Raw genomic sequence first — 13845 nt, forward strand, 5'->3', positions numbered from 1 at the left:
TGATTAATATAGAATATTAATAAAAGGTATTGTGGTAATAAACAATCAAAATAAAACCCTTTTATAGTGAAAATCATACAATAAACTATATTGATTAGTTTTTTAATATGAATTTCCATCAAGTATCGGCCAGTTCTATTCAATTAATCAAAATATTGTAATACAAAAGCGCGGTAGGAATATTTTCCTTTCAATTATAACAATCTATGTTCTTGGTTTTAATTTTTTTATATTTTATTCATCTAAAACCTCTATATTGTACTTTTTTCTTGAAAATATGATGGAGACTTATTCATTCATTTGATAATGGTACACTGAGTACATGTGTTAAGTCATAATAAAATACAAAAAAGCAATAGATATAATTCATGCCAACAAAACTCTCACAACAAAGAAATTTATATAAAGAATATAAACGCGCCACAATCCTAAAAGAACCTCTACTGCTAAATGCTTTCAAAGTGTCAGGAGAAGTGACATGCAAAAATTCCTCAGTAACACTTCTGTTGATGACAGCAAATTATTATAACAGTTTATTGCATTAAATAGTAGAGATCATCTGAAATGAACTGTTCTATTCGCGAGAGCAAGATTTTGGTCCTGCATACCCAAAAATTTTCAATACAAGTTGTACTGCGATAACTATTTTACATGTGTTCCTTTATTCTCTTATTTATCACAAAACAATTGATTGTATAGCCACTGTAAAGTCAAACTAGTTGACTTTAGCTTTCCTTCTGAAAAGAAGTGGAAACAAGGTAGTTCTTATATAGAAAAAATTAATGAAACAAATATGTGATGAAGGCTGTACAGTGGTATGATAGCATACCTGTGACGCTACTATCCACATTTGCTGGTTCTCAACCGTCTCATAAGGTCCAAAGGTTTTTCAAATCAAACAAAACCAAGAAAAACAACTTGCCCAGATATTGCGAAGGTATACAATAAACACATGAGGAGAGTTGATCTCCTCAATTCCTTGCTTGGTCTATAAAGGATTCGTACCAGATCTAAAAAATGGTATCACAGATAATTTTTTCATATGGTATATGTGGTAACATGCAATTATTGGGGTCTATATAGAAGAATATCAGAATACCATCATGAAACTGAATTGGCTATGATAGGAACATGGAAAACCAATGAAGAAACGAAAAAAAGGGGAGGCCAAGCAATACACCACAGGATAATGAGCTTGGAAGAGGAGATGTAAAGAAGATTCACCTGCATTTGAAACCAGGAAATATTGAACTGGTTAATTGCCACAGCATTCTGAATGGCACAACCAATGAAGATTGGAGAGTTGTACTGGGAGAAGTCGAACATATTGTGAAAAGTACAAGGTTTTTTTATGCCTCTATGAAGAAAAAATTGTTCAGTTTGTAATCATTGTTGGGAAAGAAAGTTTTTGGCTTTCTACTACTCCATCTTGAGACAAAAAAATGTGGGAATCTTCCAAAGAAAGGAAGGAAACTTTTATATGAACACTGAATTACACGGAAGACACTTTTCTCTACTCAGTTTGTATTCCAAACATTCGTTGTGGAATAAAATCAGATATCATTCACAGGAGTTCTACTTTAAATGAATGGTAACAAATTGCACTTACATGGAACATTGTCATCCTCACTGGTGGACATCGATGTTTGGCCGTAAGACACTTGCCTTAGGGCTCTTTAGTACCAAATTGGTACTGAAGAGCCCTAAGGCAATCTGGTACTGAAAATTGGTACTGAAGAGCCCTAAGGCAATCTGGTACTGAAGAGCCCTAAGGCAATCTGGTACTGAAAATTGGTACTGAAGAGCCCTAAGGCAATCTGGTACTGAAGAGCCCTAAGGCAAGTGTCTTATAGCGAAACATCGATGTCTACCAGTGAGGATGACAGTGTTCCATGTAAGTGCAATTTGTTACCATTCATTTAATGTAGAACTCCGGTGAATGATATCTAATTTTATTCCATAACGAATGTTTGGAATACAAACTGAGTAGAGAAAAGGGTCTCCTGTGTAATTCAATGTTCATATAAAAGTAGTTGTTTCGAAAGAATTTTTTCTTTTGTCTAATTCAATGTTTATATGAAAGTAGCTGTTTCAGGAGGGCTCTTTCTTCCAGTTTGTTTCTAAAAGTTACTTCTTTGCATGATCTACACATCCATGTATAGAGTTACTTATTTTAAAATTGATTACTTCCTTCCTTTCTTTGAAAGATTTCCACATTTTTTTTGTATCAAGATGGAGTAGTAGAAAGCCAAAAACTTTCCCAAAAATTAGTCACTCCTAAAAATGTCACCCCATCAATTCAAATAATCATTGTTGATTTGGGAGAAATGGATATTTAGTATGTTTTACTTTTGTATCACTTTTTGTGTCTGATGCCCACCATGTTCTCAGATGGGTCTATCACAAAACATGTTAAAACGTTAGGAAAAAATTAAACATTTTTTTTATGTATTATTTGAGCCAAAATACGTAATACGGATAGTGTGTAGGACTATTATTACAACGTACTTAAATTTTTATGTTAGCAACCAGATAAAAATTTATTTAGATACTCACCTATGGCTCCTCCTACAGTTCCAAATAAAACACAGCCTCTGGTTGGGGTCGACGTTTCTCCAATATTCTGCATCACCAGAGAACCATGCCTGAACACGTTTATCATATCTCCAATATGAAATTGGCCAACTTCATGCATCTGCGATCGTTCCTCGTCGGTGGTGGCAGCGCTGTCTTTTTGACAGACGAACATATTGAAGCTATTTTCAGCCCCTAAGAATATGTCATCATCTAGTATTTCAACGGCTGTCATCCAGTTGGGGTTATAATCCCGAGCGGTCTCTTCAAAACTACCCTCCATCGTTTTATACTGCAACAGGGTCATACTTCGCATAAGGTCTCCTATAAGGATAAAGTCTCCTTTTGTCTTTAGGAACAAAGATATGATGTTGTTGAAGTGTGAACACTCCAACCTTAGTTCTTGTTCTGCCGTCCACTCGAACAAACGGACTGTGCTGTTGATGCATGCCAAAAGCTTCCCGTTAAATTCAGCGAGGGAATAGCAAGCTCCTTTGATTTCTTTTTCAGATACCTGCGTCAGTTTATTGTCGTTCCAGTGGAATACCAGGATTCTCCCTTGCTTTGGTTCAGATTCCTCAGGGTTTACATTAGCAGTACCTAAAAAAAACTATTGTTTGAACAAGTTGATTTGATATTTCAAATGAAATATTGACAGATAGAAGGATAAACATCTAGTGGTTTCTTTCACAAATAATACTATGTTTCTATGAGATTGATGTCCTGATACAGTTACATAAACCCAATAACATATAAATCAAACCTCGCAACACACGCCATACAAAACAAACATAACTTTCTCCCACCAGAAACTTATAAAACAAGTCAAAAAGGAAACCGTATGAACATCTGGGAAAACGGAAACATCGATAAATTCAAAAGTCATAATTCACTTATCCAGGAACAACTACAAATCAAAACACAACAAGACCTAACATTCAATATACTCCACAAAAGAAAATACATTCCTAGAAACAATGAACCTAGAGAAACACAAAAGACATCCGGATGATAGGAGAGGACAAATACCTATACTAAGGCGTTATTACCATATAAAAGAACAAACAAGAGTATAAAACGTTCAGTTTGAGTTGAGTCGTGAAGATCATGGCACAGTTTGCTATCGAAAGCGCTCGCATATATGAATTAGAAGTTATTGAAGCTTCAATTCTTTTTTTGTGAACAAATGTTAATATTAAAACATACATACATACATACATATATATACATATATATATATATATATATATATATATATATATATATATATATATATATATATATATATATATATGTATGTATGTATGTATGGTAACAAATCCATACAACTTACGCAAGCGAAGCCATATAAAAACACCACAAGAAGAACCTAACATCAGTTACACCTCTCGAAGCGAAGCAGTAACTCGTCTTGATAATGCCATCTGAGATGATGGCGAAACGTCGACTATCGAATAGTACACAACGGATGGACACCCGGAAAAATAACACATCATATTCTACCATCCGTGAAAACCCACATTGTAATATATATATATATATATATATATATATATATATATATATATATATATATATATATATATATATATATATATATATATATATATATATATATATATATATATATATATATATATATATATATATATATATATATATATATATATATATATATATATATATATATATATATATATACATCCCGATATCAATATGGCATCCATACATTGAATGCGCTGATAGGGCGTCCATCATAATTTGAAGAATTTACCGAATATATTTCATGGTAAGTACTAGAAAACTGATTTCTGTAGGCTGGCATGACATTTTTACCACCATAAAAAAATTGAGTTCACTATTGATTCGATAGTAGAGCGTCCGTCCGTCAAACATTCATAAGAACTCCTCAGTATACACCATCATCAGACATCTGATTGATAATAGGGAGTCCAATAAGTATATTTTCATACATGAAATAGATTATTGGGAATCCTTACAACGTTGCCAATATTTACCGCATTAAATGTAGGCAGCAAGTGGGTTTTAATTTCTTCACATCTGTTTTTCAACAAGCGTTGTGCCAACGACAAATTGCGTATGGATTTCAGGTAGCCGGTATGTATTTCATTTTTACATAGGTACCAAGTGATATTGACTGATCATGAAAAGTTTATTCCATAACGAAATTTTCAATATCATTCGATAATTTTTGTCTTGGTTGGCATATTTCCATTTTAACACTGTATGATATTTAAGCGAGCCGAATATAATGATAGGAGAAGTGAAACCGACACATGCATGGTGTGATTATTGAAAGTTCAACTTTAATTACAAAAAGTTCATTGTATATTTCCATTAGAAAACAGCAAGAATTCAAAGTATTCAAACTAGTTGAAGACGCCAAAATGACAGACGATAGGATAAATAATATGAATTACCAAAGAATGTAAATATTCACGGCCGTAGATGACAGTGTAAAATCTGTTTTCAGCGTTTGCGTGGTTTGCAGGTTTTTATGCCTGACGTTTCGTCTACTACTGCGGTATACATTATCAGAGGCGATGTGGTAACGGTTGCAAAGCCCGAGTTCGTGGTCGAGTTGTTGTTCCCGTTAACTGAGTTATTGAGCATTGAAAAATTTGGTTGTTGAAAATTGGACGTGCCTGAGTGTTTTGTTGAGCACAGTCATATTTACTCAGTGTCATATTTATTCCATTTGGCTGATACACACTACACAGGATAGCCATCTAGAAGGCATCAAGACCTGTCAAGATTCATTTCCGTGTATGGTATACGATTTTTCGAGTCATGCATTTTTCAATATTTCTTAAAGACTGACCTAAATATTTTTTAATTTTTTCTAGAGTTTTTCGTTTTTAATACGCTTTTATTAGGTCGACCTGTATGTATGTATGTAACTATGTAGTCAAATCTAAGAAAACTAATTTAACCATCTTTTAAAGATCGTAGCGTTATGAAAATTGGCAGTTTTATGTGGGTACTCTGGAGCTGATCTGATGATGGAGCCGGAAGATATGCACTAGGATTCCATGAAGAAATATCGTATCATAGTCGTGTTTGGTCTTGTAATGAACGTGAATCTCTTTTTATCAATGTGCTCCACAAGATCACATTATAAAAGTTCAAAAACATTATATTTTGTTCATTATGATTTTTTTTAGTAACATAACATATTGTTTTAATTTTTCTATATATTTATCATTATATCCTGTTTCTGTATCAAATAAAGACATTCGGTAAGTTGAACAAACTGTTTTAGCGCAATTTGTTTATAAATTGTGTATGACCGTATGGGAATTCAAAAAATTTTTATCTTCATAATATGATATTCAGAAAAAAATACGATTTTTAATTGTTTATGAACGTTTTTTTATATATCTCGAATGTTCAAATGATTATTCGGAGAATGTTTTCTATTTTGAAAATCATAATTGACATTTCTCTACAAATTGACAGAAACATTTTTCATAATTAATTTTATCATTTATTACCAAAACAATTCATTATTAACGCATTCTTAACCGTCAGAGTTAGTATCTGAGTTTGATACGTAGAATGCCTGAATCAGTTTTCGATATACTGGATGGTTAGTATTTTGTTGATCAACAATCATGCCGTACTCGAAGTTGAAATTGTCATCATCCCAACAACATCGGATGCACTCATCACTGTTTTTCTACTGCTTTAAGTTTTACTGCAGTTAGATACCTACTATGCAACTACAATGAACTAGTTTCAGTAATTCTAAACCTGCCAATGATTATGGTGTTTTCATGGGCAAAAACAGAGTCTCTGTTTTTTCTCATCCCCAATCTGTAGCTGTTGAAAGATTGTTAAGCTATGTTTGAACTTGACTAATCTGATCAAGAAGTGCTTTTTTCCGAACTTTCTTCAGCAGTCTCCGAAAATTATGGTTGAGGTGTCATTCGATTCGGAATAGCGTCTAGAAAGTTTTTGAAAACGGACGACTTCCGAAAATGAAAATAGCAAAAGTTATAAACAATTTAGAGAATAATAAAGAATGGATTTAATTTTTTGAAAATATTTCTAAAACTAATTGAGATTTTCAAAATCGAAAATTCGAAAATAGGAAGAAATTTCCTATAAAAAAGTTTCAACTCCCGGAACTGTAGGACCAATATATATAATTTTCCCGAAGCCCTGAAAATGAGCTCGAAATCGGCTGTCTGGCCGCGCGTGAGCCGTGCCTGTTTGGGCCATTTTTACTAAAAAAAATTTCAGCATTTAAAATATATAAATTAAGGAATGAAAGAATTCAGGCATATACTCAAATGATAAATGAACAATAATCTGTCGGTAAAAAATGTTTATTGCAGTTATTCGATTTATTACGCTATTGTTAATTAAAAATTTTCTATCGCTCGATCATCAACAAATCAGAAGTTAGATGAACACATTTCTTTAAAATTTTTATCACTCATTGTTTAAAAATTTATTATAAACAAATGCATTGTTTATAACATGATTGAATTTTTTTTGGATCTTAATTTTTGATAAAAATCATGATTTTTTTCAATTGTCTCTTGAAGAAATTCTTACAATGCAAAAAAACGCATTTGTTGAGTAACAATTTTTTTACCACCAATTAATAATATTAAGAAACCAATTTTTTAAAATAATTATTCATCTTGTTTTTAATTCGGAACAAAAACAATTTAATTTTTAAAATTCTCCATTGTGTATTGAATAAACAATTTGTTATAAACAAATGAATGTTTTCATTTCATTTTTGTTCCAGTTGCAATTGATGAATGAAAAAAACCATGCATTTTTTTATTCACTCCATTTTTTATCGAATTTATAACAAAGTTTTAAACAATAAGTGATGAAATAAAAAAAATATTTTTATGTAGCTTCTGATTTGAAAAAAAAATATACTAATAATAATAATCAAAAAAAAATTGTTCTTCGATTATTTAATAAACTTTTTAATTCAAAAATGCAGTAAATGGTTAATAAATAACTGAAAAATAATAATTTTTCAATATTTTGGAAGTAAATCAATTCCTAACCGTTATAATCATAACTCTATGGAAGGAAAAAAATTCCACACTTTTAGTTTGAAAAATATCACACTTGCAATAATGATAATCGAGTGATAAAAAATTGTTAATTAACAATAGCATAATAAATCTAATAATTGCATTAAAAATTTTTTACCGACAGATTACTGTTAATTTATCTTTTGAGTATATGACTGAATTTTTTCATTCCTCAATTTATATATTTTATATGCTATAAATTTTTTTTTGTAAAATTAACCTAAACACGCACGGCCTACACGCGGCTAAACACCCGATTTAGAGCTCTATTTCAGAGCTCCGGGAAAATTATAAATATTGGTCCTACAGTTCCGGTAGTCAGGACTTTTCGATAGGAAATTTCTTCCTCTTTTCGAATTTTTTTTTTTCGATTTTGAAAATTCCAATTAGTTTTTGAGATATTTCCAAAAAACTGGACCCATTTTTTATTTTTCACTAAATTGTTTATAACTTTCGCAATTTTCATTTCCGAAAGTCATTCCGAAACATTGGCAAATGTTTCTCTGAAAATAGCTCAGCATTCTTGGATTATTCTTTCCTTCAGTGGCTTTATTGAATCAGATTGCGTCGTCTTTAAAACAACCTATTTTAAGTAAGTGGCCCAGAGGAAAAAATCTAGAGGAGATAGGTCCAGGGATGTGAGAGGCCATTCAGTAGAATCTCTTCTTCCAATACATTGATCAGCATAATTATTATCTAACCATTGAATAACTGGAACTACAAAATAATAAGGTTCCCCATTCTGTTGAAAATGTAATACATTTTCTTTCAAAGATAAATTGCCGTGTATGTCTCTGTGATTCTCTAATTCATGAACTATCCGAGGTTCGATAGATCTTTCTAGCATGTGATCATACATTTCGCCATTTACATTTTCTTCTATATACAGTGTGTAACAACGAAAACCTAACAGAGCCGTTTTTGAATATAAAAAGTAAGATTTTCAAAAAAGCTCGGACACGTCGATTTCTAATTGAAGGGGGACACCTTTCAGACTAATCAGATTTTTTGTAGTACGCACCCCCTCAGAGAGGTGCGTCCGACGACCTTTATTTAGATGGGGAAAGTAGGTCGAGTGGCACCTTGTTTTAAAGGTCTTTCGAATACCTTCACAACTCTGTTAAAAGAAAATTTTTGTAACGATTAGTTTTCGAGATAATTTGAAGTTAAAATTGCCATGTTGATAATACATTAGACAGACCACTCGGTAACTTGTATGCCTAAATAAAAAAAATTTTAAGCAGTTCTTCTTATCAATTTTTTGTTAAATAACAACGTTCGATTGTTTTGTTGAAACGGGTCGTGTATTGTTATTTGTTTAAACATTTCTTTCACTACTGCCGAAAGAGTTTCAGTTATTGCTTCATTTTTTGGCAACGACCAAAATGCTAATAAAACATCAATTTTATTTAACGAGCAAAAACCTGGTAAACACCTAAGCAGAAATCACGTTCTGGATTTGGTCACAAAATTCAGGGAGACAGGTTCGGTTTTAAATGAAAAAAGTGATGTTCAGAGAAGGGTAGTGAATGACGATAATGCGATTGTAGTGTTTGGTCAAGTCATCGCCAATCCCAGGTTAAGTACCAGAGGTTTATCCGCAATGGCAGGAATAAGCCATATGATCGCATGAAGAATCCTTAAAAACCACAAATACCATCCTTACAAAATTAAACTTGTTCGTGAACTCAATGAGGATGATTTTGACCGAAGACAGGAGTTTTGTGAGGGCATGAGTGAAATATTAATGCAAAATCCCGAACTGCTTTATAACATCTGTTATTCGGACGAAAGCTCATTTTATTCAAATGGTTGCGTGAACCGTTACAATTGCCGTTATTGGTCGGATGAAAACCCAAGACAATACGCAGAAATACATACCCAACATCCCCAAAAGTTGAATATCTGGGCCGGAGTATTAGGCAATCATATTATAGGTTCATTTTTCATTGATGGAAATTCAACCGGTGATTCTTATTAACAACTTCTTGAAGAGGCAATTCAACCTTCATAAGTAGGTGCCACTCAATTTACCTAAAATGTAATGGTGGTAACCAACCCCATCCCCCGGAGAAATCTCCTCGTAATAAACAAATAATTCGACATCAAATGGACACGTATTAGCAGGTTGTCATAAAAAGCAAAAATTTATTTTTTTTATGAGAGTTCTGAACGTAACTTGCACCTTAAAAACAATTTGATTTATTTTAAAAAGAGTTGAACTCAATGCAAATACCTTTAAAACTTCAAATTATCTCGAAAACTAATCGTCACAAAAATTTTCTGTTGACAGAGTAGTAAAGGTATTCGAAAGACCTCTAAAACAAGGTGCCACTCTCCTTCCCTATCTATCCCTATCTATTATCGAGACGAATAAAAAAAATAGAAGAGGCGTAAAATATTCAAGTCTTAATATTAATGCTACGATGGTAAAAATCATGTTTTTGAAAATTTACTAAAAATTATAATAGAAAATAAAATTTATTCTGAATGAATTCTTTTATTTGATGAACCAAAACTTACTGCATCGAATGTAGCTTTGAAGAGTACCATTGAAGAGCATATCTTAAGAGCTTTCAGATAATGTATCACAAGTAGGTGGTTGCCTTTCAAAAATATGAAGTTGTGGTGGCTGGGGGCAAGGGTGTGAGAGAAAAAACAAGTTAGTCATCACATCATTTGTTTCTCCCTTTGTATTATGAAAGTTGTTTTCAGCGATTTCTTATATTTTATTTGGTTGCTCAGAGATAGACCTTGTAAGTTTTCAAATTGTCACCCTGTGTATGAAACCGGCGCCGACCTACAAACATACCAAATCAACGATATTTCTAACAAATCATTGAGACTTCCCTCTCGCAAAAACTATTGCATTGTTGTCAGTTATATGGACGCCTCATAATCGCTCACATGTATGAAAAATATACGGCACAAGTATACGCGTACCTCCCGAGCGCCACCAAAATAAAAAAGACTCAACTAGAATATACGCCAATACATATAATTTTGACAATGAAATTGATAAATAGGCGCCCATCTGAAATTTTGTCAGATGGAAGATAGGGAACCTCTGAACTGCCTGGCATGGTGAAACAATTCGGCGTCCATATATGGACGCCTCATTGAAACCGGACGCCCGATTGATAGAAAATTGTAAATGTACGGAAGCTCTATTGATAGTTGGATATATATATATATATATATATATATATATATATATATATATATATATATATATATATATATATCCTCCCCATAAGGATTATTTTCACAACGTTTCGGCAAAGTCTCATTTGCCATCTTCTGGTGATGTCTGGCAAAGATGGCAAATGAGACTTTATATATATATATATATATATATATATATATATATATATATATAAAATAAATAAAATAAAGTATTGAACCAGTGGTACTGCACTCGACTCGGAAAGGATTAGTCAGTTCGAATTGCCCTTCAACAAGATATCTTTCTCACGAGAATGTATCTAGTTGACCTAAACCAGACGAGAATAACCAAGTTTACCTTATACAACATACCTACTATGAAATAAGGGTTGGGATCATTCCCTAGCTGACAGGACAATAAAGACATGGAATATTCTTGCTGCATAAGCTGATGGGCATGTAACACTTCAAAAGTATTTTGATCGATGATGAGCAAGTTGTGTATTTCCACTTCTTGCCCATAGTCAGGAACGAGATTTCCACCTAATAAACTACTGCTTCCTGATTTACTTATAGCTAAAGAACCGACACTGCTAGATATTGTCACAGATTGTGCCATTGTAGAAGCGCTCTGCCTTGCTGGGTTCAATCCTGTAGAATCCTGAATGTCAATGCGTGCAGTCACCACCCCAAACGTCTGTAACATGTCAAACAATAAATTATATGATTTCTGAAAATCATTTTTGCAGATGAAATAGTTTTTTAGTAACTAATAAAAAGGTGGGAAATGTACCATCTATTGAAGGTATTATACGAAAATCCCTAGGGAATCAACAAAAATATCCAGAACTCACCTGAGTTTGTTCCTGATAAGCAATTCTTCTCGCAGATTCCTGAAGAGGAACCGTTCTAATGTGTAGTTTTTGAATTTCATCTATTGTGCCTATAGTAACTGATGTGTCTGTTGCTAAAGCCAAACTGAAGAACAAAACAAATGTTAGTAATATGGTACTATTGAAAACCCTTTCCCAACGCCAGAACGAAAATTACGGTCTCTTGACAAGTGTTTCGCTAACCAAGTTAGCATCCTCAGGAGATCATTATGACTCAGTAATTTTTGTTCTGGTGTTGGGAAAGGGTTTCAATAGATTCATTTTACGTCAGAGGTTCCAGAACGAACTATCAAGTAATATTTACCAATTTTTTTTTATTTGAACTTACATGGATTAATAAGTATGCAAATAATAATTAGATTCAGCTCAAATTTTTGTTAAATTAAGTAAATAATTGAAAGATTGATAAAGTCGATTGATGGATCACTTATCAATAAATATGCTTTAGAAGGAACAATTTCACCTTTGAAGTAAGTGTTTTGTGACCTGTCCCAATGTCTTTGACTGCGTAAACCATAAAGTCTTGTTCTAGAAAATATGGCTTTGATATATCAGCTACTAAATGATTCAAATCATATCTATTGAAAACACTTTGTGAACTACAGCATCCTCCAAATTAAATGATATAAAGCCACATGTTACCTAAGGTTCGGTTTTAGGTCCCATCCTATTTTTACTGTATATAAACGGCATCACCTGGCTAGATGTCTCTAGAACGATACAAGTCTGATTCGGCATGATAAATGTCACAAAAGACTCGAAATGAAAATCAACACTGATCTAATGGAAGTCAAGAACTAGTGTGATACAAATCTCTTACTGAACATTAAAAAATACTAATAGCCTTCCTTTAAATATGAACTGTGCAATATATTATTTGGGGAAGATCTTGTGGTAAAAAATTAAAATTATCGTATATTAATATTCTGGAAGAGTTCCACTTGCCATATGGAATACATTTTTAGGGTTAAGTACTGACAAAAGTTTTCATTACATCTTTCTACTACAGAAAAGAGTACTCAGTTACTTATGCAAAGTGAATAGAAGGAATTTTTGAAAGCTACGCTCTATTAAACAGGAAATACTAACATTACCTTCATTTCTTTTGGAAACAGCAAGTCTCATACATAATAACAAAAAGTGAATATTATTAATAAAATTGCAATAGATTTCAGCTTTTATTTATGAATTCCAAAACAGAACTATATCATGTTCTGTTATTAATAACTTTGCTAAAATATTTGAAAAGATTTTAAAAAATAGACTAGTTGATTATTGTAACATAAATGGGATCCTCTCCAAATCTCAATATGGATTCGGAGAGAATTTATCGACTGAAGGAGCAGTTTTTGAATTGGCAAATAATTTTTTCAATAGTTTTCAGTATCAGGCAAAATGCATCACTGTATTTTTAGACTTAGCCAAGGCATTCGACACCGTCAATCATGATATCCTATTTCAGCGGTTAAAGGACTTTGGAGTTAGAGGAATGCCTCTCGAAATTTTCAAAGATTACTTATCTAACAGAATTCAGATAGTTAAAATTAATGATTCATATAGTAATCGCTACCCGTCAGCATGGGCGTACCTCAGGGAACAGTATTAGGCCCTATTTTATTTTTGCTTTATGTAAACAATATTTTTAATATCAGCAATTTTGAAGGAAAACTATTATCCTACGCCGATGATACTGCGGTAGTATTTGTGGGACGAACTTGGAATGAAACATATGAAAACGCAAACAAAGGAATGAAATCGATATATAATTGGCTAAGTATTAATCTATTGAGTCTTAACATAGATAAAACTAAATTTATAACTTTCACTTCAACAAGAAAAGATCAACCTGACGAAAACTTCATTAAGATTCACAAATTTACGTGTACAGAAAACCAAAACTGTGGATGTTCCCGAATATATAAAACAAATTCTATCAGATATTTAGGTGTCATGATCGACCAATTTCTACGCTGGAATGATCACATAGATCACATAGTGAAAAAACTCCGCAAACTGATTCGGAAATTTTACCAACTAAGAAGTATCCTAAGTAGAGATGTCATACTGACGGTGTACGGTGCCTTGGTGGAGTCGATGATTAGATACTGCATCTTAGTATGGGGTGG

The 13845-nt window shown here is 32.6% G+C and overlaps 1 protein-coding gene across 1 annotated transcript in view; it reads right to left on the reverse strand.

The window, feature by feature from the left end:
• The window catches only part of pic (DNA damage-binding protein pic), a 30203-nt gene that overhangs the window by 491 nt on the left and 15867 nt on the right, over positions 1-13845 (reverse strand). Inside the window, exons 9-11 of the mRNA XM_074171222.1 lie at positions 11681-11804; positions 11199-11523; positions 2557-3174 (exon numbers count right to left, since the gene is read on the reverse strand). Coding sequence (XP_074027323.1) covers positions 2557-3174; positions 11199-11523; positions 11681-11804 — 1067 coding nt within the window. The remainder of the gene's footprint in view (positions 1-2556; positions 3175-11198; positions 11524-11680; positions 11805-13845) is intronic.

This window comes from Leptinotarsa decemlineata, unplaced genomic scaffold, assembly GCF_025532065.1.
Source record: "Leptinotarsa decemlineata unplaced genomic scaffold, Ldec_3_MD MMD2_tig00000010_RagTag_RagTag, whole genome shotgun sequence".
In the NCBI taxonomy this organism is placed as follows: domain Eukaryota; kingdom Metazoa; phylum Arthropoda; class Insecta; order Coleoptera; family Chrysomelidae; genus Leptinotarsa; species Leptinotarsa decemlineata.